Source organism: Saccharomyces mikatae, assembly GCF_947241705.1.
Source record: "Saccharomyces mikatae IFO 1815 strain IFO1815 genome assembly, chromosome: 10".
Lineage (NCBI taxonomy): Eukaryota > Fungi > Ascomycota > Saccharomycetes > Saccharomycetales > Saccharomycetaceae > Saccharomyces > Saccharomyces mikatae.
This window is the reverse complement of record NC_079265.1, coordinates 356,965-378,663: the sequence shown is the minus strand read 5'-3', so window position 1 is coordinate 378,663 and position 21,699 is coordinate 356,965. Positions and strand designations below refer to the sequence as shown.

The window sequence follows — 21,699 nt, the reverse complement described above, 5'->3', positions numbered from 1 at the left end:
ATTTTCGGAACAAGAAAAAAAACATTATCAGGGTAAGTAAGACCGTAGGCAACATCTAATTAGTAGAAGTAACTGAAGAAAATCACTACAACTACAACTCTGGATCATCCTGAAGACTTTTGCACTCTCAATTCTCTTCAATTAACTGTTTGTATCATTCTTTCTATTTTTGGTAACTTAAAAATGCATATACTTACGTATTTACTCTGTATAATATTCTCCAAAACTTGTTTAAAGCTCGAAGTTTAAATTAGCTATGCACGTTTTCGTAGAAGATATGTAAAAATTTTATGCAAGTCAACGAATTAAGGACCTTAGGAGCTTCCAGCAGCAAAATAGTTAATCACTTCATCTACAATTCGTCATGTTCGAAATAATCACCATCGTCATCTTCGTCATCTTCGTCATCGTAATCAGCAGTAGCAGAACCGTCAGCGTTGCCATACAACTTAGAAGTAATTGGATAGGCAACCTTTGACAAGGAGTCAAACTTCTCATCGAAGTCTTCAGCAATAGCGGTTTCGAAATTATCATCTAACCATTCTAAAACATCGTTAGCAGCATCTAATAAGGTTTCTTTATCTTCTTCTTCCAACTTCTCACCCAAGTCACCATTAACTTGGTTTTTCAAAGAGTGAGCGTAATTTTCCAATTTGTTTCTTGATTCGACCTTAGCCTTAATAGAAGCATCTTCAGAGGCAAATTTTTCAGCTTCTTCCACCATTCTGTCGATCTCTTCTTGCGTCAATCTACCCTTGTCGTTAGTGATGGTGATGGATTCAGATTTACCAGTACCTTTATCTGTTGCAGATACCTTCAAAATACCATTGGCGTCGAGTGCAAAAGTAACTTCGATTTGTGGAACACCTCTTGGTGCTGGTGGAATTCCAGTCAATTCGAATTTACCCAACAGATTGTTGTCCTTCGACATAGCTCTTTCACCTTCATAAACCTTGATCATAACAGTTGGTTGGTTGTCAACAGCTGTAGAGAAGATTTGAGATTTCTTCGTAGGAATAGCAGTATTTCTCTTGATTAAAGGAGTCATGACACCACCAGTGGTTTCAATACCAAGAGTCAAAGCGTTGACATCCAATAAAACAATATCTTCGACACCTTCTTCACCGGATAAGACACCGGCTTGGACAGCAGCACCATAGGCAACGGCTTCATCAGGGTTGATACCCTTGGAAGCCTTCTTACCATCAAAGAAAGATTCTAATAATTGTTGCACCTTTGGAATTCTAGTAGAACCACCAACCAAGACAATATCGTCAACATCCTTTTTCTCCAAGCCAGAATCTTGTAAAACCTTTTCAACAGGTCTCAAAGTCTTTCTGAAAAGATCTAAGTTTAATTCTTCGAACTTAGCTCTAGTCAAGGTTTCACTCAAATCAATACCATCAACAAAGGAGTCGATTTCGATACGGGTGGACATTTGACTTGATAAGGCACGTTTAGCCTTCTCAGCTTCTCTCTTTAACTTGGCTAGGGCCTTATTGTTGTCAGAAACGTCAATACCATGTTTCTTCTTGAAAGCTTTGATCAATTGACGAACGATCTTATAGTCGAAATCCTCACCACCCAAATGAGTATCACCAGAAGTAGCTTGAACTTCGAAAACACCGTTTTCAATGGACAGTAGGGAGACGTCGAAAGTACCACCACCTAAGTCATAAACAATAATTTGATGTTCTTTATCAGATTTGTCTAAGCCGTAAGCAATTGCAGCTGCGGTTGGTTCATTAACAATTCTCAAAACGTTCAAACCGGCGATGGTACCAGCATCCTTAGTGGCTTGTCTTTGAGCATCATTGAAATAAGCTGGTACTGTAACGACCGCATGTGTGACCTTAGTACCCAAATAATCTTCGGCAATTTGTTTCATTTTACCCAAGATCATACCTGAAATTTCTTCTGGAGTAAAAACTTTTTTTTCACCCTTAACACTAACTTCTACAGCAGGCTTTCCATCTTTATTAATCACATCAAATGGCAAATGTTTGATATCTTTTTGTACAGATCTGTCATTATATTTCAAACCGATCAACCTTTTTATATCAAAAATTGTGTTCTGAGGGTTCGCAGCAACCTGATTCTTTGCAGCATCACCAATTAATCTTTCATCGTCAGTAAATGCGACATAAGAAGGAGTTATTCTGTTACCTTGCTCATTGGCAAGAATTTCGGTCTTACCATTTTTCATCACAGCAACACAGGAATAAGTAGTACCCAAGTCGATACCGATGACAGTTCCATAGTTTTCTACATCATCGGCACCTTTAACTAAAACATTGGAGGAGTGAAATGAGTTTTGTAAAGGTAATATCACCACGAAAAGTGCGTACAGGACCACGGAGAGTGGTACCAGCAACTTGCCGGCGCTTAGTCTGTTGAAAAGCATGGTATGTTTGATACGCTTTTTTTTCTTGAGACTGTTCTTGCTGATTTCAAAAAAGAAAACTGTAATACGTCAACGCCCAGGAATGAGTTGCCAGATTTATATATTCAGAGAACCCTTTTCGTGTCTTTTATATAAAAAAGCAACATTTTCGACACGCTGTCCAGTTCCTCGGGGTGCCGCGCCGAGTGAAAATTTCCAGAATATTCCATTAAAGTGAAGTAATAGCTAACATAGCAAAAATGGATGAATGATGAGTCCCAAAGAGATCTACAGTTTACTTGAGAAGCGACTGGGGGCGACGTGCGAAACTAAAGGCACGCAATATGCAGCATGTTGAACACATGAGGACAGCTGTCCGTCTAGCTAGATACGCTCTTGATCACGATGAGACGCCGGTAGCTTGCATCTTTGTACATACGCCAAGTGGCCAGTTGATGGCCTACGGCATGAACGATACGAACAAGTCATTGACTGGAATAGCACATGCCGAGTTCATGGGGATCGACCAGATCAAGGCCATGTTAGGGTCACGCGGAGTTGTTGACGTGTTCAAAGACACCACTTTGTATGTGACTGTAGAACCGTGTATAATGTGTGCGTCTGCTCTTAAGCAGTTAGGTATTGGAAAAGTGGTGTTTGGTTGTGGTAACGAGAGATTCGGCGGCAATGGTACTGTCTTGTCAGTAAATCATGATACGTGTACCTTAGCGCCCAAAAATAACACTGCGACAGGTTACGAGAGTGTACCAGGAGTTTTGAGGAGAGAAGCAATAATGTTATTGAGGTATTTTTATGTACGACAAAATGAAAAGGCGCCCAAGCCACGATCTAAGAGTGATAGGGTGTTGGATAGAAACACGTTCCCGCCTATGGAGTGGTCAAAATATCTTGATGAAAAATCATTCATTGAGAATTTTGGCGAGGATTACAAGAAGTTTTACGTGAACAATGCAGATTTGTTTAGTAACAGCGTGGATTGGAACCTAATTGAATCCGGACACGATAATATAATTCAAGAACTGGATGAGCAGTGCAAATTATTCAAGTTCAATGTGCACAAGAAATGCAAAGTTTAATGAATAAAAATCAGAACATCATAATGTAATAGCAACATTTATATATATGTAGATGTTTTCTTTCTTCAAATTTTGTTTAAATATGATCAAAAAATTGTAGCGTCAAGGCTGTTTTTAACAATGGGAAAACATTGGCAGCGGCATTATAAATTGTCATCTACTTTCTCCCATGCTTCGAGTATCCTTTCGTAGAATTCGATATGATGATCTGCTAGTGAACCAAGAGATTTCTTTATTTCAGTTGTTTTAACACTTTCGAAATGGTCTATCTCCTTCAAGCATTCTTGTTCAAATCCATCAGCCACCTTTTTGGCATTTTCTAATTCACCTGTTAATGACGCTATTTTACTTTCTAATTTGTTAATTTTTTCTCTACGTGAAGCTTCCTGGTTTATGCCCGCCAATTCTTCTAACTTATTTGCAAAAAAATTACTGCCTCCGTATCCAGATATCAAATTATTTTTTTCTTTAATCGACCTTGTCAAATAATCACTCAGCTCTTCATAGTCTATTTGTTTTTGGTCTTTCAACTTGATCAGCTGTCGCATGCTATCAATGTAGTGTTCAAGATCCTTCAAATCAACAATATACTCGTAATCCAGGTACTTGGTAAGATCTTGTAAGCCGTACGACAGTTGTGTTATCCCCTCATTGAAAATCTTCAACTTCCCAGCAAGTTCCTCATTCTCACCTGTAAGCAGTTCCTGTAATTCTTGTAGGTTGGTGCCCAACTTTGTATAGTCCTCAGACATCGAATCATTCTTCTTCACAACTTTATGAAATAGTTTATCTATCTTTGTCACAGTTCGATCTAATTTATCGCTTTTATCCTTTATTTCAGTGAACTCTTCGTTTTGTTTATGAACTGTTTTGAAGGCGTTCATAAACGCATCAGTGACTTCATCTTTATTTGGTTGTAAACTATCCTGAAGAACTTTGCGATGAGATTCCCAATCTTTGCTCACCAAAAAAGTTTTGAAGACCTTTGATTGCGAAAGATCTGGATGTAAAGAGACTCTTCTGAGGAAATTTTGTAAACTATGACATCTCTTTTGTGTAAATCTCTGGCTAAATCTATCGCCTGCTATGTATTGGAAAACTTTTTTATCAGGTAATGGTGGGATTATGCAGGTAGGAAATTCGTTGAGTAGAATATCATGCAGTAGCAACAAATCACTATATCTTCTGTGTACGACTATAATAGATTCTGAATTGCCACGGTTATCATAAAATGTCGTGTTGTTAGTTTTTGTTGATATTTGATAACTTACGTAGCCAGATGAGGAGCCTGGGTCGCCTGTTCTTTTCTGTGGATCAGAGACGATGATTTCAAACCAGTATGGGGGTTTCTCTGGATTATTTCTGACTTTATCCTTAGCTTTGCTTGTTGAATCGTTTTTGTTTTTGTCTGTCATATCCCAACAAAGAGGAGACTCTTGATATATCGTAAAGAAAGTCTAACAAAGGGCTTAAGCTGCTAACAAAATTCAATCTGTTAATCTTGCTCCCTCAAAACTTTCACGCTTATCCTTAGTATAATAATGTTCCTTCCTTTTCTTTAATACTAAACTATACATCGCCCTTGGGCATTGCTACCCCTTTCAAGGTTGGCCGACGAATACCCGGCAGGACCTTGTGAGCGCGGAATGAATTTTCTACTGATATTCGAAACGATAAATAGCTGAAGTAGAAAAGGCATGTCCAGTATTATGCATGGATTCTATCAGATCATTAAACGTGCACGAATAACAGCTTGATTACAACCAGTGTAGTTCCTTATTAGGAGGAGAAGAAGCAAAAAATTGATTTCGCCCAGGATCGAACTGGGGACGTTCTGCGTGTTAAGCAGATGCCATAACCGACTAGACCACGAAACCGAACTTTGTTGGAATTTTTCGTGGTTGGAACGGTATAGGACACGTTGGCAGTGACGACTATGTCCTAGATGAAACATTAACAATTGCTCAAAAAGGTAATTGCTAATGACATCTGAAACGAACTTAGACACTCTACTCAAAGCAGTAATAATACCCAATATATATTGATAATTAATTGTTTAGTAAGTTGTAATAATTAAGAATAAGTCGTTCCTTTTTATTCTATATAAGAGATGTATATAAAACACACGCTGATTGGTTATATTAAACCGAATGGTTCAGACATAATTCAGAACATTGATGATGGGGTTTTGGTTATAACTCATCTTTTTATATACTAATTTCTGAACAATTAACATATCTTCATCTTACTGATGCAGGAATTCTATTATTTGAATTTGCCTAGTCCAATCTATACGAAGAACGTATAGTTATAATCGCTTATTCCAATTTATAGGAATGAATATATATTTGTGATCACTTATTCCAGCATCTTCAAGGAGTAGGACTTCTGGTATACTATGTATAAATAATAATACTGCTTTTATCAACAATGGAATCCCAAAAATTATCCCAAAATTCACCCACATCTCACTTATACAGGAAAATACTTCCTTAAACAGTTAAGGTGGTGAAATAAGAGCTTAAGTGCAAAAATTAGAATGTCGTTAAAAAGACTATATATACACAACGATCTGAGATTTAACAATATACAGGGATGGCAAAAAAGAAATCGGTAACATGTTCTTAAGTCAGAGCTTGGTATATAATTGTGAGCCAAATAAGAAACCCGACCCCTCCAATGCTAGCCGAGACTAAACACAGACTAGTTGTCACCGTCATACATAAATCAATTACTCCTTGCGCCAGGCCAGCCTCGACCGTTGTGGCAGCAACTACCCTAGTAATTCGTGCCAGTACCTCCTTCTTTTTCTTCTGTTCGTCTGTCAATTCCCCGCCCTTTTTAGCAACAAGATCATACTTGTTCAGGACGCTTTCAAGCTTCCTCGTTGAAACAGTCTTGAATTTTTTGATGTACTTGAATGGAGATATTTTTATTGCTCGGTCTAAGCCCTTGGTTACCTTCCCTGTTTCTGTTTCAAATGTGTTATTTCCAACGGTTTCCATTTGAATTTCCCTTGCTAGGATATTTACCTTGTTATTCAGTATACTGTTTAATCCCTTAAGAATAAGAGAGTGGTTACTATACATATCTTTAACTTCTCCTATTTGTCTCTCAATTCCAGATATCTTTTCATCAGCACACACAGAGTTTTGTGAGTGAGTTGCTAAGACTCTCAATGAATTGACCAGTTTGGTTCCAGTACTTTCGAATTCTAGCATCGCTCTATTGCCGGCTAATACAGCGGTGAGCAAACAGAACTGGAACAGAAGAATTCTTTCTATAATTTGTACTTTCATCTTATAGTTTTGTGACTATTGCTGTAATTACGATTTTTGTTGGAAAAGCAAAAAAAGTATATCTATTGAAATAATTGAATAGATGTAATCCATAAAAGAGAAGTGAAAGAACCGAAGAGTATACAACTCTAAAAACAATTCAGTATTAATAAATAATTCCAGAAAAATCTTTTAATTTTCATCTTCATACTGGAGAGACAAAAATGAGATTTATCTCGAGCGATTTTGGTAATATGAAAAGACTTATGTTTATGTTACTAAAAAAAATAACCTAAAAGTGATTTTGTGTCTCCACTGAGCGCCAGCTGCTGTAGAAAAGAAAGATAAAGAATCCAAGGCCAACAAGTTGTGGCGCCAATAGATGTTTTTTTAATGTTTAATTGTGTTTTGTGATCTGTCCGACAAATTATCATCAATGATTTAGTGTCATTTTCCTCCCTCTAAGGGCCCGATGTCCCTTTTTCAAAGGTAAGTGCCTGTAAAAAAAATGGAAAAATACATACAAAGATATAAATAAAATGTGTGCACAATTCCTCTTTTGTGGGTTTCCTATCCGAGAGATGAGCGGCAGAACTTCAAGTTGCCGCATAAATGGTAGTCGTAGTAAGTGTTATTTTAGCTGTTGTTGCAGCTGAACTAATGAGCGAAAATATGGAAGACAGGTCTTGCGGAGATTGTTTAAAAAATAATACATATTGTAATTATATAGACATTGAATACATCAACATCACTTGTGAGAGGATTAAAACAAAGGAACTAGATTTTTTTTTGCTTCTTTCAAGACAATAAAGTGTAGGCTCTCAGTGAATAAAGAGACACCACAAAAAAACAGGTAAAAATAAAAAAACCTAGTCAAGCAATTAATTGAAATGAGACTCCAGTTTTTTACACCTTTTTACTTCATCATTGTTGTAACTGCAGTAACCAACACATCACAACAATTTAGGGATGCTGGTGATAGGCTAATCACATCGTTGAAGAACCTGGACGGTAATGGAACGTGTGAACTAATGACAGTAGAAAAGGTACCTATTTTCGAGGCACAGCTTCAAAACATTAGTGTAAAATATGAGCAACATAATTTCATATTGAAGGGTCTAGAAGCGGTTCTAAATCACAAAGCAGAGAGTTTGGCCAATAATGGGACGGAGTCTCTCGAAATGGAATATGAAAAGGTGGAAAGGGCATTAGATGCGGCCTTGAACGTTTCGCCATTTGAATATATTAAGAAATTCAAAGAACTATCCAAGACCAAGGTAGTTGATGCTTTGGAAAATCTCAATCGAGAACAGAATCGAATTACTATTAATGGTGGTAGAGAAGACGAAAAAGAGAAAGAAGCGAAAGAAAAACGGAAACGATTAGATAAAATAAAAAGAATTCTAACTGTAAGTCTGTTAGAACTGGGGCTGGCTCAAGGAGTAACCGATCTATGTGCGGTAGCACCTTTTGCATGCCTTCTTGGAGTGACGGTTGGAAGTATTGGCTTTATATTTTGGTTGGCACTAATATACAATGCCATTCAATAGCTCGAAACGGGTGGAGGTAAGACAATTAAAATCCATTATATTGTGCGTGTGTACCGGTATAACTATCGCTGCCTATCTATCCTTCATTGTTTTTGTTTTGTGTAGATATTTCTCTAGTGCTGTACTGTTGTTTATGTTCTTGAAAGTAAAATGAAAGAAACTATAAGTAAAAAAATACAAAGGAAAAACCTCAAGAGAATAATTTTGTACTCAGTTTTTGTTGAATACCAATACTAGAAGAGTTGTCCAGGCAGTAGTGCAATGAAACCAAAGATTTGTTGACTAGACAATAATTTGGAAGTTATATAAAGGAATGCAGTAAATTTTGAGCCTGTTGGTATGCCAATGTTGATAGAGGCAATAATATTTGTATACAAATATACTAGAAGCTCTCCTCGAGGATATAGGCATCTAATAAATGGAACTCGTAATTTTACATAATTCTGTATATGCTTTTATTGTCATTTTATATATTGTCATTTGTTATCAATCCTTGCGTTTCAGCTTCCACTAACTTCGATGACAGCTTCTCATAACTTATGTCATCTTCTAACACCGTATATGATAATGTACTGGTAGTATGTCTACGAGTTGATAGACGATAGTTGATTTTCATTCCAACACAATGATTGTGCATCATTAACAGTATCAATTTTCTTGAATTTTGATTGAACCTGTGTAGAAATGTCGTTATTAATAACATTTCTTGTTTCATCTCTCACTCAGTGATCTGTTATGATTAACACTGGTGTATCACTTAGTGTAGCCATAACCCCCTTTTGTACCACGTAGTTACCTGCCCCAGTGCAGCTAATTCTATCCCCCATCTGATCCCTGCAGATAAGACTTCTGCTGCACAGTAATAAGGCGGGACTTCTTTCTCGTTATGATGCATATTACATTCGACCCAAACTTTATAGGGTGTCCCCACTTCAGAGAGCACGGTTCCAGTTAGGATCATGATACCTTGAACAGTACTCAGGCTCTCAGTAACCCAAGACAACCGGTCAGTTACGACAAGCAGCGCTAACAGTGGAAAAAACAAAGTGCGGGTTCCAATACGCATTTGTATATTATTTTTTCTTTACAGCACCTACGTATCACTTTACAATCATTTGCTGGTTGAGTATATCGATATCTATACTTCTATTTGTTTTTTTCAAGTAAGCTTCGTATCCGACAGTTTCCATTTTTTGTTCTTAGTAAGATCCTCTTCCTCTTGCTTTAATAAAAATAGTTCCATTTTTGTTGTGTAACTTATATAATAGGCACCAAACAGTCTGATAGCTAACAGTGCGCCATTCGTACTGTTGTTAATAGCAACAATAGCTACTGGGACACCTCTAGGCATTTAAACAATTGAATGTAACGGATCTACATCATCTAGACAAGACCCTTCAAGGTACACCGGTGACGGGTAGTGGCGCCATTGCTGCTAGCATAGCTGGTAAACAGGTTGCATCGCCTGCTCCTGTGACAGTTGTCTTGATACTACGCTTACTTACAGAAATGGCATGCCGACATTTTCTGTGAAGTCCTATGAGCAGAGATTATTGTCACTTCAAATGGAACACCGATATCTTTCAAAAACGCACATGCGGCTGACATTACAGGTCAATCAGAGCCTGAGCCCACGATGATACCAACCAATGGTTTGACAGTTGCTTCTAAGTTCAACTTTTGGCCGACAGGAATTTTTTTGACTTGAATGTCAGTTTTTCCTGGAATGTAGTTCAGCCTTTGTTCGCATTTCATTCATACTCGAAACAATTATAATTATGTGACCCATCTTTCTAGTAGGTTTGGACTTTGTTCAACTTAAGGCAAAATTATTGGCTGAAAATGCGATTTAATTTTTTCCCTTCCCGATGTGGTATATTAGGCGAAGGAATGGTTAATTTAGAAACTGGAGAACTGCTCGTCAACGAAATTGCAGGCTCATTTGAGGTCGATGTTGGATTTACCAATGCCGAATTTTTTTACTTCTTTTCCATCATTACAACAAACGTCAGCATGCTAAAGGTTCATGGAGATATGCGTACAAAAGATAATAAACTAGAAACTTGCAATAGGGCATTGGCTACTCTAGGCACCTCGGTATATTTACAGGGAAAAGAATCCAAACCTGAAAGGAAGGTGGGTCGCCTTGTTGATAATTAGTAGTCAAGTTGTAGTATTAATTAAGAATAAAAGCAAATCTTCTTATACTATATAAGAGGGTATATAGAACACACGCCAATTTTTCATATTAAACATAACCAATATAAAAACATGAGACAATTTACTATAGTTTCAATGTAACGACTCATGTCCTTGTATATGTAAATACCCAGTTAATCTTTCACTAATAGATATTAAATTTTACTGCGCCCCCATCATTGCGTCGTCACTTATCATTCTAACAATAAAACGTTTTGAAAAATATTTATCTTCCATGAACATATAAAAGGTGCTGTGGACTCAATAAGTAAATAAATACTTATTTCTGTCACGTAGCAAACTTCCTTATGCAAGTTTTAGGGGAACATTTAATCATAACTTTAACTTTTCGTTCTATATTAATGTATCCCGTCTGTATTGTAGTTTCCTATAATACTAATATTTATATATGTTGGTTATTATTACTTCTTTGAGTAGAGTGTCTAAGTTTGTTTCAGGTGTAATTAGCAATTACCTTTTTGAGTAATTGTTAATGTTTCATCTACAACATAGTCGTCACTATTAATGTGTCCTATACTGTCTATTAAATATAAATTACAACAAATAGTAGCTCGCGTGGCGTAATGGCAACGCGTCTGACTTCTAATCAGAAGATTATGGGTTCGACCCCCATCGTGAGTGCTTTGTTTCCACTATCCGTGATAGTTTAATGGTCAGAATGGGCGCTTGTCGCGTGCCAGATCGGGGTTCAATTCCCCGTCGCGGAGATTTTTTTTGCACTCTTTAATATCTAAGGGTATATTTTTACATGTATATCAAGCACAGGGAAGGCGATGGTCGCCGAAGTGGATGGAAGGTAGCGATCGGTCAAAACCCATGTTGAAATACGTATGAATATTTGCATATTTAAATATACTGGTGTTTGTCAAGAAAGGCAAACATGCGGGAGTGATTGATTGGTAGAGTTGAATAGCAAAAAGCTGCTAGTTTCTGATCAATATGATATATATATATGTGATATAACAGAAGTACATGTGTTTTCTTGGAAGTGCCATATATTGTTAAAGTATCTCATCAATCTTATCTTCAAAGTTTGAAATATAATCTGATTGCCAATGAAGCAGAAGGAAGATATGCGTGGTGGGAATGTTTTTAGGGTGGTTTTAGAGCATTCTTATGAAAATGGTAAAATTGATGGAAAAGTATAATGCAATAACTGTGCAATGCTTAATTTAGCTTGTTAGACAGTCAAGCCACTTTTTTACATAACACTACTCCTTCTCCGGAATTAAGTACCTCCCTTTATAATATAAGGGTCTGCCCTTTAAAGTATTGGCCAAGTTCCATAGAGTGGCAAAAAGAGCATTCCCCCATTTTATTGAATGTCCTTAACTTTGATTAAAGTTAAACTTTTCATATGGTGTAAAGAAACAAAAGAAGCAAACAGGTATAGCTATATACGCGAGTTATAATTCATGTTATCTTTTAAAAAGGGAATAAAAAAGTCATCCATCTCACTAAGAACGTTCAGCTTCTCTTCCGTTGTCCGTCAACTTAAGGAAACTAAACCTGAACTAAATCCACGCGTAAAATACCACATTATCGATCACGAATATGATTGTGTGGTTTTGGGCGCGGGCGGTGCAGGCTTAAGAGCAGCTTTTGGTTTAGCTGAAGCGGGATACAAAACTGCTTGTCTATCCAAGTTGTTTCCCACAAGATCACATACTGTGGCGGCCCAAGGTGGAATCAACGCAGCTTTGGGGAATATGCATTCAGATAACTGGAAATCGCACATGTTTGACACCGTCAAAGGATCTGACTGGCTAGGAGACCAGGATGCCATCCATTATATGACACGTGAAGCAACAAAATCTGTCATTGAATTGGAACATTACGGTATGCCGTTTTCAAGAACCGAAGATGGAAGAATTTATCAGAGAGCATTCGGCGGACAATCGAAAGATTTTGGTAAAGGGGGTCAGGCCTATAGGACTTGTACTGTGGCGGACAGAACAGGACATGCAATGCTCCACACACTGTACGGCCAAGCACTGAAAAACAATACTCACTTTTTCATCAAATATTTTGCAATGGATTTGCTAACTCATGAGGGCGATGTTGTTGGCGTCATCGCTTACAATGAAGAAGATGGTACCATCCACAGATTCAGAGCTCACAAGACCATCATCGCTACGGGTGGATATGGTAGGGCATACTTCTCCTGCACTTCTGCCCACACTTGTACAGGTGATGGTAATGCCATGGTTTCTCGTGCTGGGTTTCCGCTGGAAGATTTAGAATTTGTTCAGTTCCATCCTTCTGGAATTTACGGATCTGGCTGCCTGATCACTGAAGGTGCCCGTGGTGAAGGTGGATATTTATTGAATTCTGAAGGAGAAAGGTTTATGGAACGCTATGCCCCTACTGCCAAGGACTTAGCAAGCAGGGATGTTGTATCCAGAGCAATAACTATGGAAATTAGAGCTGGTAGAGGTGTTGGGAAACATAAGGACCATATTCTTCTGCAATTAAGTCATCTACCAACAGAAGTGATAAAGGAAAGATTACCAGGTATTTCTGAGACGGCTGCTGTCTTTGCGGGTGTGAATGTCGCTCGGGAGCCAATTCCCGTATTGCCAACTGTTCACTATAATATGGGCGGCATTCCCACTAAATAGACTGGCGAGGCATTGACCATTGATGAAGAAACAGGTAAGGATAAGGTCATTCCAGGATTGATGGCTTGTGGTGAAGCTGCTTGCGTATCCGTTCACGGGGCCAATAGATTAGGCGCTAACTCATTGTTGGATTTGGTAGTTTTTGGCCGCGCCGTTGCAAGCACCATTTCTGACGTATTGCAACCTGGTTTACCGCATATACCATTAGCGTCAAACATTGGCCACGAGTCAATCGCTAATTTAGATAGAGTGAGAAACAATTGCGGTTCCAAAAAAACATCTCAAATTAGGTTGGACATGCAAAGAACAATGCAAAAGGATGTTTCTGTTTTCAGGATGCAAGAAACCTTAGATGAAGGTGTAAAAAACATTGCTGAAGTTGAGAACACTTTTAAAGATGTTCACGTTTCCGATAAATCCATGATATGGAATTCTGACCTTGTAGAAACTCTGGAACTGCAGAATTTACTTACTTGTGCCAGACAAACGGCGGTTTCTGCGGCAAAGCGAAAAGAATCCCGTGGTGCTCATGCTAGAGAGGACTATCCCAACAGGGATGATGTTAACTGGAGGAAGCACACGTTATCTTGGCAAGATGGAACATCGAAACCTGTAAAAATTAAGTATAGAAATGTGATCGCGCACACTTTAGATGAAAATGAATGTTGCCCAGTCCCACCAGCCGTCAGATCATATTAGTGCTTATTTTTTTAAGGAACATACCTACTTACTTGATCCAGCAAAAGTGACCTTTTTTGTAACTTTTTTTTGGCTTTTAGCGCTCCCTTTTCACCAGCCTTCATGCCTTATTTATTCTACTATGTAATAAAATCAAGAGATGGAAATATAATGTATCAACCATTAATATGAAAAAAAAAAATTGTAGGAACTTCAATTCATAATGGAGTTTGAAGCGCGCGCTGACTATGTATTAGTAGCAGAGCTTTCTTCTTTGCCTTTGTAGATGAATGCACGTACAGTTGGGTTCCTGAAACAGCAGAACTGAAATGTCGTACCGGAAAAAAAATCAAATAATTATGCATCTTTTATGAGCACTCACGTATCGTAGATAAACGTGGAAAAGGGAAATTGACGTGAGAGTTTGTTTGTTTATTTCTTTTTGTTTTTCAAAAGTGTTTGCCTCACCCTTTCTCTTAGTTTGTTTTCGAGTGATTGCCTATTGGGGTCAATACTTAACTTTGCAGTTTCCATGTTCAAAACATCACTAGTTTTAATGCCAAATTTCGCGTTTATAAAAGTGTCGCAAATCAATCTCATATCGTCATAATTCTTTCCGTACCACAGTTCGCATAAGTTTCCCGTGATTCTACATAACTCTAAGAAGTCTTCATCATTCTTATTCGCATTTTTCCTTTGAAAAATTTTCTTGAAATGTAAAATCATTTCGATAAATTCATCATTATTATTCGCATGTTCATAGCCATCTTGATTTACGAGCTCGTGAAGTTCATCGTATATGGACAAAAAAAGTGTGATGACAAGGCACGCAATGAAAATTTCCAAGGGGTAGTTGAACGTCAACACATGGTCCCAAATTATCAATACATTCTTTAAAGGCAATTCTCTTAAGAATAACAACCTTGTCCATCGGATAAGCCATATTAGATTGGAATGGAGCAGATGACTTGTATTTCTTTTCCTCCCGTTGCCCTTTTTTGGTGGTTGATAAAAAATCTTAGTAAATATGTCTGGTAAACAAATCCTAAAAATTTTTGTGAATACCTTCTTGTCCCAGTCAATCAAACTTTCTTCGTTATAAAATATCGGTTCAATTTGGTTCATTAGCTTATTAAAAATTATCAGAACATTTTGCAAATCGGTATTATCAAGATCCGTGCCGTGATACAACTGCAGGTAAATGACACTTAGTATTTCATGGAACCCTTGCTTGTACTGCAAGTGCTCGTTTTCATGTATCAGCAGATAATTGTACAAAAGCTGTCTCATTTGAGCATGTACTTTGGGTTCCTGGAATATATCGTCAAGCATTATCCTTGAGAGGTCCAAATCTATAATTTCCAGAGTTTCCCTCAGCGTCAACGGCTTCTCCCCCTTTCCCTTGAACGATGAGCCTTTTGTTTTCGAGTTGCTACCAGACAAGGGATGTTCTTCAATAGCCTCGATGGGAGTCAGCCTCCTGATCCCCATTGAGGAAGAAACGTTGGAATGCAATACCCTTTTAGGTACATTTACATTACCTTTTTTGTCTTCGTCCTCATCATCTGTCAGTATAGGCACTGGCACTAAGCCGAACTGATTAGCGTCCATATCCTTAAAATTCTCAGTTAACAAGCAATTGTTGTTTTCATCGCACAGTAGAAGAGCTTTCCAGAGCCAGCCTCTACTATTTTCCTTAAAAATGGAATCATGGTATAGTTCACCTTTCCAAATTCCCTTCTGCACCAGTTGATCTCTACTGACGTAGTGGTCAATTGCCCATTGTAACACATCCTTCATAATTGCATAAGCGGAAAATAAACCGAACAGTAGCTGCCTCTCTCTATATATACTTAATCTTTTCAAACCACTCTGCACTGTTCTCAAAAAGGTAATGAAACTAAACAGTGCTGCATTGACTATGGAAAACTCAATGGGAAAAAAAAGAAAAAGGGACTGTTGAAGGAACGCTGCCACAGAGACGGGTAACTGACTAACCCTTTCTCTTTTACCATCGCCTACTACTACTAAATCAATACACCATGTAGCGGTAATGCCTAGGCAAATTCTACGGCTAGCACGAGCAGAGCTGGTTGCTGGTTTTTTTCTGTGGTTTATCACTTTGCGTCAGTAAATGGCAAGAAAAAATAGTTTTACTATATTATATCGAGAAATAGAGGAAAAAAGGAACGCTACAAGGAGAGCGCCCAGAAAACACATAGCCATGTTTGTAGACTACTCCGGATTGGAGTGTTACACGGATGTAAACGCATCCTTCGGTAAGTTGGTCAACACGTACTGCTGCTTTGTACGCAGCGAATCCGTCAGCGAGAGACTCGCAATATTAAAAAGTCTAGTGCCAAAATGCTACGAGATCGTAGCACTCACTGACCAAGACTTCGCCAGCGGCAGCACTAACAGACTAACGCAGAAACTGTTTGCTATGGCGATGACCTTGCGCCAGGTCGCCGATTGCATGGCCGTGCTGCAGAAATGCGACAGCATAATACCCATCCACATCGCCAACCCTAGCAGCTTTGAGAGCGGCGCCGCGACGGCGCCGCTTCGTCAAAGCTATGCCAGACTCTTGGATGACTGGACCCACTATATGGGGTCGTCTTCAGTAAGACACACAGGATGGACCGATCGACTGCATTGGAAACTTGCCTGGCGACATTCACGCACCATCATCATTCCAATGCTGTTCATCGGTGAAACTACAGTGACCACCAGGGACCTAAGCAGTGTGCTGCATGGTTGTGAGGTCAGGCACGCGGGCGAGACGCCGCTGCAGCTGCTCTGGACATCGTCACCGGAGTTGGTGTACGCCACGCCGCAGGTTAGCAGCAACGACACCTGGTTGCGCTACGAGTCTAGCTTCGATTCTAACTTCAACATGCAGAAAGAAGATGAAGACGTTTTGGAAGGGCCGCAGCGTAAGTGCGTGTTACAATTGGAGGCACTGTTGGGCGCGCTAGCTACTACGGACCCGTTATTCCAATGGTAGCCCGGCCCTTTTTTTCCCTCTCCTTCTGTTTTAGGCCGCGGCCCGCTGTTCATTCGTTCTGCTGGATAAGTTTCCCTCCCCCCCTCCCCGTGCTGCGCGACTGTTTACGTTATTGGCCATTGTATTGTTTTCGCATCTGGTACGTTCAGGTTCATTTCATTCCACGCAACGGTGGTTTACTCGAAGCATCAGGCTGTACAAGCAAATGCTGCGTTCTATTGCTCCTTTATATTTATATTCTCTTGCCGACAAAGTGTTTGTCTCATACATACTTCTACACCACACTGGCGCTCGCATAATCGCACTTACATACGCTAGATATAGAAGATAGCACTACAACTGGTCCATGGATTCTAAGGACACACAAAAGTTACTTAAGGAGCACCGAATCCCTTGCATCGACGTTGGATGGTTGGTCAGACCCAGTGCCTCCACCGTAAGCAGCCTCAGGCATGGGAAGTCTAGGTCCAAGGGCGACAGTGTGGCTCCTGACGTCCAGATGGACACTGCTCGCTCGCCCGTTTTCGAAATGTCTGTAGACTCGTCTAGCAGCATTCTTTCTTCAAATGACAAAGCACGTCGTCACTCAGTAGCAGCAAGCTCGCTAATGAACAACCAGCGCTTCAGCATTGGCGCCACTGCTGGTTCTACGAACATCCCACCCCCTAGGGGAAGGTCCAAGTCAGTGGTGGAGGCTAACGTTTCTAGCGTTGAAGCTGACGCAGGCCGTCGCCACCATCACCATCATCACACAGAAGATACTCCTGCGCCCAAGAAAATTGGATTTTTCAAGAGCTTATTTGGCCATAGGAAAAAGGATCAGGAACAACAAGAAAAGGAAAGAGAAAGGAAAGAGCACTCATGCTCACGCTCGCCCTCTCCAACTCACGTAGACGGCAGGGCCGCCGTAAGAAGAGAACGAACTGCTACTATATCTGCTGAATCACCCCCGCCGTTACAGTACGATACTCCGCTCTCTTATAACGATGGCATGGTACCGCTAACAAGGTCTAAGACGGAATCAGAGGTATACTACGAAAATCATCCACAAAACCGCTACCATGGCCGTGTGGCCGCATATCACACCCCAGAAGAAGGTCAGACTGACGATTCTTCCCCCATGGACGATCGTGACTGCGATAGTTCTCGCCCTGACCCGCGATTGATGGATTTTTTGCGCTATTACAAATCTAAGGACTACAAATTAGCCGCCTTTAAAGAGGGAAACTTTATAAAATCATCTGCCTCTCCCCCAGTCAAGAGAAGTACACGCGCTTCGTTCTCATTTCATAACGACAGGCCAGCGCCTCCCAAAGAAAGTGTTCACCAGAAATTTGACGCTAAGGGGAGACCTATTCCACCTCATCCTGACAAACCAAAATTGCCGCCTGCTTTCAAGAAGAAGCAATTAACCAGTGCATCAGTAGCAGACGCAGTGAATTCCAACTCCGATGTTTCCTCATCAACGCAGAACAATAATCCGGCACCTTCCTCCCATAAGTTCGGCGCATTTTTAAGGAAAGTTACTTCTTACGGGAACAATAACAACAGCAACTCCTCTTCCATTTCTGCCAGCAACAACAACAACAACCCAGATATCTCATCAACATCGCTATGGTCTTTTAATTCAATGGAGTTCGATCCCTCGAAAATAACCACCGTTCCTGGCCTTGAGCATGTAAAGCCCTTGAAACACGTATCCTTCGCTACAAACACGTATTTCAACGATCCCCCACAACAAATATGTAGTAAAAACCCTCGCAAGGGTGAGGTGGAAGTGAAGCCCAATGGGTCTGTTGTCATACACAGGTTAACCCCACAAGAACGGAAAAAAATCATGGAAACGACCAGTTTGGGCGTTGTGGTGGGGGGTACCGGACAATTGAAACTATTAAATCCTGAAGAAGACGATGCTAACGCCAAGAGTAAAGAAGAAATGGCTCCTCAAAAGCAAAACACAATAGAACCACACGATGACGAAGACAATAATTCTCAGAGGAGAAACATCGTTATGGCTGCTGCGGAAGCCGCTGCAGAGGCGCGAGCTAAAGAGGCTCCAAACGAATTGAAACGTATTGTTACCAACAATGAAGAAGAGGTTACTGTCAGTAAGACCGCCAGTCATTTGACTATTGACAAACCGATGATTTCCAGAAGGGGTGCTTCTACATCTTCTTTGGCTTCTATGGTATCCAGCGATACAAATGGCACGAACGCAGATGACGAAGGAGAGATCATGCCTCCCACTTGTTTGAAGATTCCTCACGACATTGTGTATACCCGTTGTTGCCACTTACGAGAAATTCTACCGATACCGGCTACTCTCAAGCAATTGAAAAAAGGCTCCACAGATCCTATCCCCATACTACAGTTACGTAACCCAAGACCTTCAATGGTGGAAATTTGGTCATTCAGCGATTTCTTGAGTATTGCTCCCGTGTTGTGCCTTTCTTTGGACGGCGTACAATTGACTGTCTCAATGCTTAGAATTATTTTGAGTTCGTTAATCTATAAAGGAAATTTTCAAAAGCTTTCCCTAAGAAACACTCCCTTAGATGAAGAAGGATGGAAAGTTTTGTGTTATTTTGTCTCCAAGGCCAAGTCGTTGCACTCGATTGACTTGACAATGGTACCCTCCATCAAGACAAACGTACAAAAGCCTTCGAAATCCTCTTTGAAGTCAAAAGTTTTGAGAATGCAATGCAACTTAGAAAATAGGTCTGACATGAATTGGGATCTCTTGACGGCTTCTATTGCCCTAATGGGCGGTTTGGAGGAAATCGTAATTTCTGGGGCGCAAATGAATGCCGCACAATTCAAAAACTTCATCCTCGTTGCATGCATAGCCACTGAGAGATTGGGGCTGGCTTATAATGGGCTGACCAACAGTCAATGCGATGATTTAGCTAAATGGATGGTTCAATCTAAAGTGACAGGCCTAGATGTCGGTTTCAACGATTTGAATGGCAAACTATCTTCCTTCACAGACGCTGTTTTAGGCAAAATCCAAAAGGCTAACGAGAAAAACGTATTCAAGTTTTTATCGTTGAATGGGACAAACTTAACAGTTAACGAACATGACACTTTTGAGAATAATGAGGTTTTAAAATTAATCAGTGTTTTATGCTACTCAGAAAATTTAAAATTCTTGGATATATCGAACAACCCTGCCATTTTCCCACATTGTGTCCCAACTTTAATCGATTTTCTACCTGTTTTCGTTAATTTGGTCCGTTTGCATATTGACTACAATAATTTAAGCTCCACCAGTGTAGTTATGTTGGCTGAGGTATTACCCATGTGTTCAAGATTGAACTATTTCTCCATGCTAGGAACGGAATTGGATTTGGCATCTTCCAAGGCTTTAGCAGAGGCAGTGAGAAAGAGTTCATCTCTGATGACTTTGGACATAGATTACGTTTATATGCCGGAAAACATTAAGGAAAAAATTTCATTGTATGCCTTGAGGAACATTCAGGGTGAGTTGAAAAGAGTACACGATGACGATAAAGATATCAAAGACACTCAATTCTCAAGTTTACAGGATCAATTGTCGGTTTTGTTAACCGAAAAGGCAGATAATTCCGAGCATTACAACAAAATGGTTGAAAATTTCATGGCCAAGATTGCATTGGCACGTATCAAGATTAGTAAAGTGGTTCATGATCTTTTCGATTTGAAACTTAATGGTCAATTAAATCTTGAAGGCAAAGAAGCTTTGATTAGATTGTGCTTCATCGAGGCAAGTTTGGAAAGAGGTTGCGACCTGCTGAAACAAAGGCATCATAACACTTTGAAAATACCAGACTTGGTGTCAAAAGACCCAAAATCAGGTAACCAAGCAGTTCCGAATTCAGAAAGTTGTCAAAGGATATTACTGAGTTCATCTATCTTACAAAATTCAGATCACATTGCGCTAATGCCATTCGGCAGTGCAATAGTTGAAAAATCAAGTCCTGATGCAGAAGATGCCGTAGAATTTAGAGAAGGCGATGACTCAAACGTAAATCACGAGTTGGCACCAGCAGATGACCAACAATCTAGAGATCAAGTCGATATCAAGAATAAATATTCCATTATAAAAAGAGAACTAGAACACGAAAAGCTTGTTGGCGGCGGCGACTTACCCGTGGACAAGGAAATTCTAAATCGCGCTGCACAATCCTTAGATAGTGATCAGATAAAGGAATTTTTATTGAAAAATGATGTCTCCACTATATTAGGTGTCATTGATGAGCTGCATAGCCAAGGATATCACTTGCATCAGATTTTCAAGAAGCAAGAAAATCAAGAGGATACTGCCTTCCAAACAAAGGATGCACTGGATCCATCGCAAGCGGACGATTCAAGTGCCAATGCATCTCCCACAACTGACAAGACATTATCAAGCTCTAATGCTACTAAGACGAATAATGGTTCCCAGATTCCTCCCACTGATGCGCCTGAGTTTAAAAAATTTATGAACAATGCAGAGGAAAATGCCATCGACGCTGCGTATGATGATGTGCTAGATAAAATTCAGGATGCGCGGAACAGTAATACCAAATAATAAGGGATTTTGTTCATTTTTTTAGTTCCCCTTTCTTTACTGGAGTGCTGTAAACATATTAATGTTTGACCCTCTGACATTTACGTATTCTTTCATGTATGATTATTCTAAATATTTTTCGTATTTATCATTTTTAATGTAACCTTATTCCTTTTGTACAAAGTCTAGAACAACCCGGACGAGTCCGATGAGTTTTTTTTTCAACTTTTAGAAAGAATAATAACTTTTGTTAGCACCACTCTGATGTGATGTTTGATGTGATAATTTAAATTTCGGAATAAACCATTAGAGTACCATTGAAACGCATAGCCAAACG

General features: G+C 39.5%; 9 protein-coding genes and 3 non-coding genes across 12 annotated transcripts; 7 read left to right on the top strand and 5 right to left on the bottom strand.

The window, feature by feature from the left end:
- Positions 1 to 352: 352 nt before the first annotated feature.
- On the bottom strand, positions 353 to 2,404 carry KAR2 (Hsp70 family ATPase KAR2; the record flags this gene model as incomplete). Its single annotated transcript, XM_056223494.1, has 1 exon — positions 353 to 2,404. The coding sequence occupies one exon, from the start codon at positions 2,402 to 2,404 to the stop codon at positions 353 to 355; it is 2,052 nt and encodes a 683-aa protein (XP_056077507.1).
- A 323-nt stretch (positions 2,405 to 2,727) lies between these two features.
- On the top strand, positions 2,728 to 3,480 carry TAD2 (tRNA(adenine34) deaminase; the record flags this gene model as incomplete). The annotated part of the gene is made up of 1 exon (XM_056223493.1): positions 2,728 to 3,480. The coding sequence occupies one exon, from the start codon at positions 2,728 to 2,730 to the stop codon at positions 3,478 to 3,480; it is 753 nt and encodes a 250-aa protein (XP_056077506.1).
- A 143-nt stretch (positions 3,481 to 3,623) lies between these two features.
- On the bottom strand, positions 3,624 to 4,895 carry SNX4 (Snx4p; the record flags this gene model as incomplete). The annotated part of the gene is made up of 1 exon (XM_056223492.1): positions 3,624 to 4,895. One exon carries the CDS (start codon positions 4,893 to 4,895, stop codon positions 3,624 to 3,626), a length of 1,272 nt encoding a protein of 423 aa, XP_056077505.1.
- A 388-nt stretch (positions 4,896 to 5,283) lies between these two features.
- Positions 5,284 to 5,357, bottom strand: Smki_10.trna11V. The gene has a single exon. It is a non-coding gene; the product is annotated as a tRNA-Val (tRNA).
- A 747-nt stretch (positions 5,358 to 6,104) lies between these two features.
- On the bottom strand, positions 6,105 to 6,779 carry IRC18 (Irc18p; the record flags this gene model as incomplete). The annotated part of the gene is made up of 1 exon (XM_056223491.1): positions 6,105 to 6,779. One exon carries the CDS (start codon positions 6,777 to 6,779, stop codon positions 6,105 to 6,107), a length of 675 nt encoding a protein of 224 aa, XP_056077504.1.
- Positions 6,780 to 7,648: 869 nt separating this feature from the next.
- On the top strand, positions 7,649 to 8,308 carry LOH1 (Loh1p; the record flags this gene model as incomplete). The annotated part of the gene is made up of 1 exon (XM_056223490.1): positions 7,649 to 8,308. The coding sequence occupies one exon, from the start codon at positions 7,649 to 7,651 to the stop codon at positions 8,306 to 8,308; it is 660 nt and encodes a 219-aa protein (XP_056077503.1).
- A 2,769-nt stretch (positions 8,309 to 11,077) lies between these two features.
- Smki_10.trna10R lies at positions 11,078 to 11,149 on the top strand. Its single transcript has one exon. It is a non-coding gene; the product is annotated as a tRNA-Arg (tRNA).
- Positions 11,150 to 11,163: 14 nt separating this feature from the next.
- Positions 11,164 to 11,235, top strand: Smki_10.trna9D. Its single transcript has one exon. It is a non-coding gene; the product is annotated as a tRNA-Asp (tRNA).
- Positions 11,236 to 11,943: 708 nt separating this feature from the next.
- On the top strand, positions 11,944 to 13,149 carry SDH9 (succinate dehydrogenase SDH1b; the record flags this gene model as incomplete). Its single annotated transcript, XM_056223489.1, has 1 exon — positions 11,944 to 13,149. One exon carries the CDS (start codon positions 11,944 to 11,946, stop codon positions 13,147 to 13,149), a length of 1,206 nt encoding a protein of 401 aa, XP_056077502.1.
- Positions 13,150 to 14,259: 1,110 nt separating this feature from the next.
- GYP6 (GTPase-activating protein GYP6) lies at positions 14,260 to 15,627 on the bottom strand (the record flags this gene model as incomplete). Its single annotated transcript, XM_056223488.1, has 1 exon — positions 14,260 to 15,627. One exon carries the CDS (start codon positions 15,625 to 15,627, stop codon positions 14,260 to 14,262), a length of 1,368 nt encoding a protein of 455 aa, XP_056077501.1.
- Positions 15,628 to 16,051: 424 nt separating this feature from the next.
- Positions 16,052 to 16,834, top strand: SMKI10G1680 (uncharacterized protein; the record flags this gene model as incomplete). Its single annotated transcript, XM_056223487.1, has 1 exon — positions 16,052 to 16,834. The coding sequence occupies one exon, from the start codon at positions 16,052 to 16,054 to the stop codon at positions 16,832 to 16,834; it is 783 nt and encodes a 260-aa protein (XP_056077500.1).
- Positions 16,835 to 17,180: 346 nt separating this feature from the next.
- MHP1 (Mhp1p) lies at positions 17,181 to 21,383 on the top strand (the record flags this gene model as incomplete). Its single annotated transcript, XM_056223485.1, has 1 exon — positions 17,181 to 21,383. One exon carries the CDS (start codon positions 17,181 to 17,183, stop codon positions 21,381 to 21,383), a length of 4,203 nt encoding a protein of 1,400 aa, XP_056077499.1.
- Positions 21,384 to 21,699: the final 316 nt, after the last annotated feature.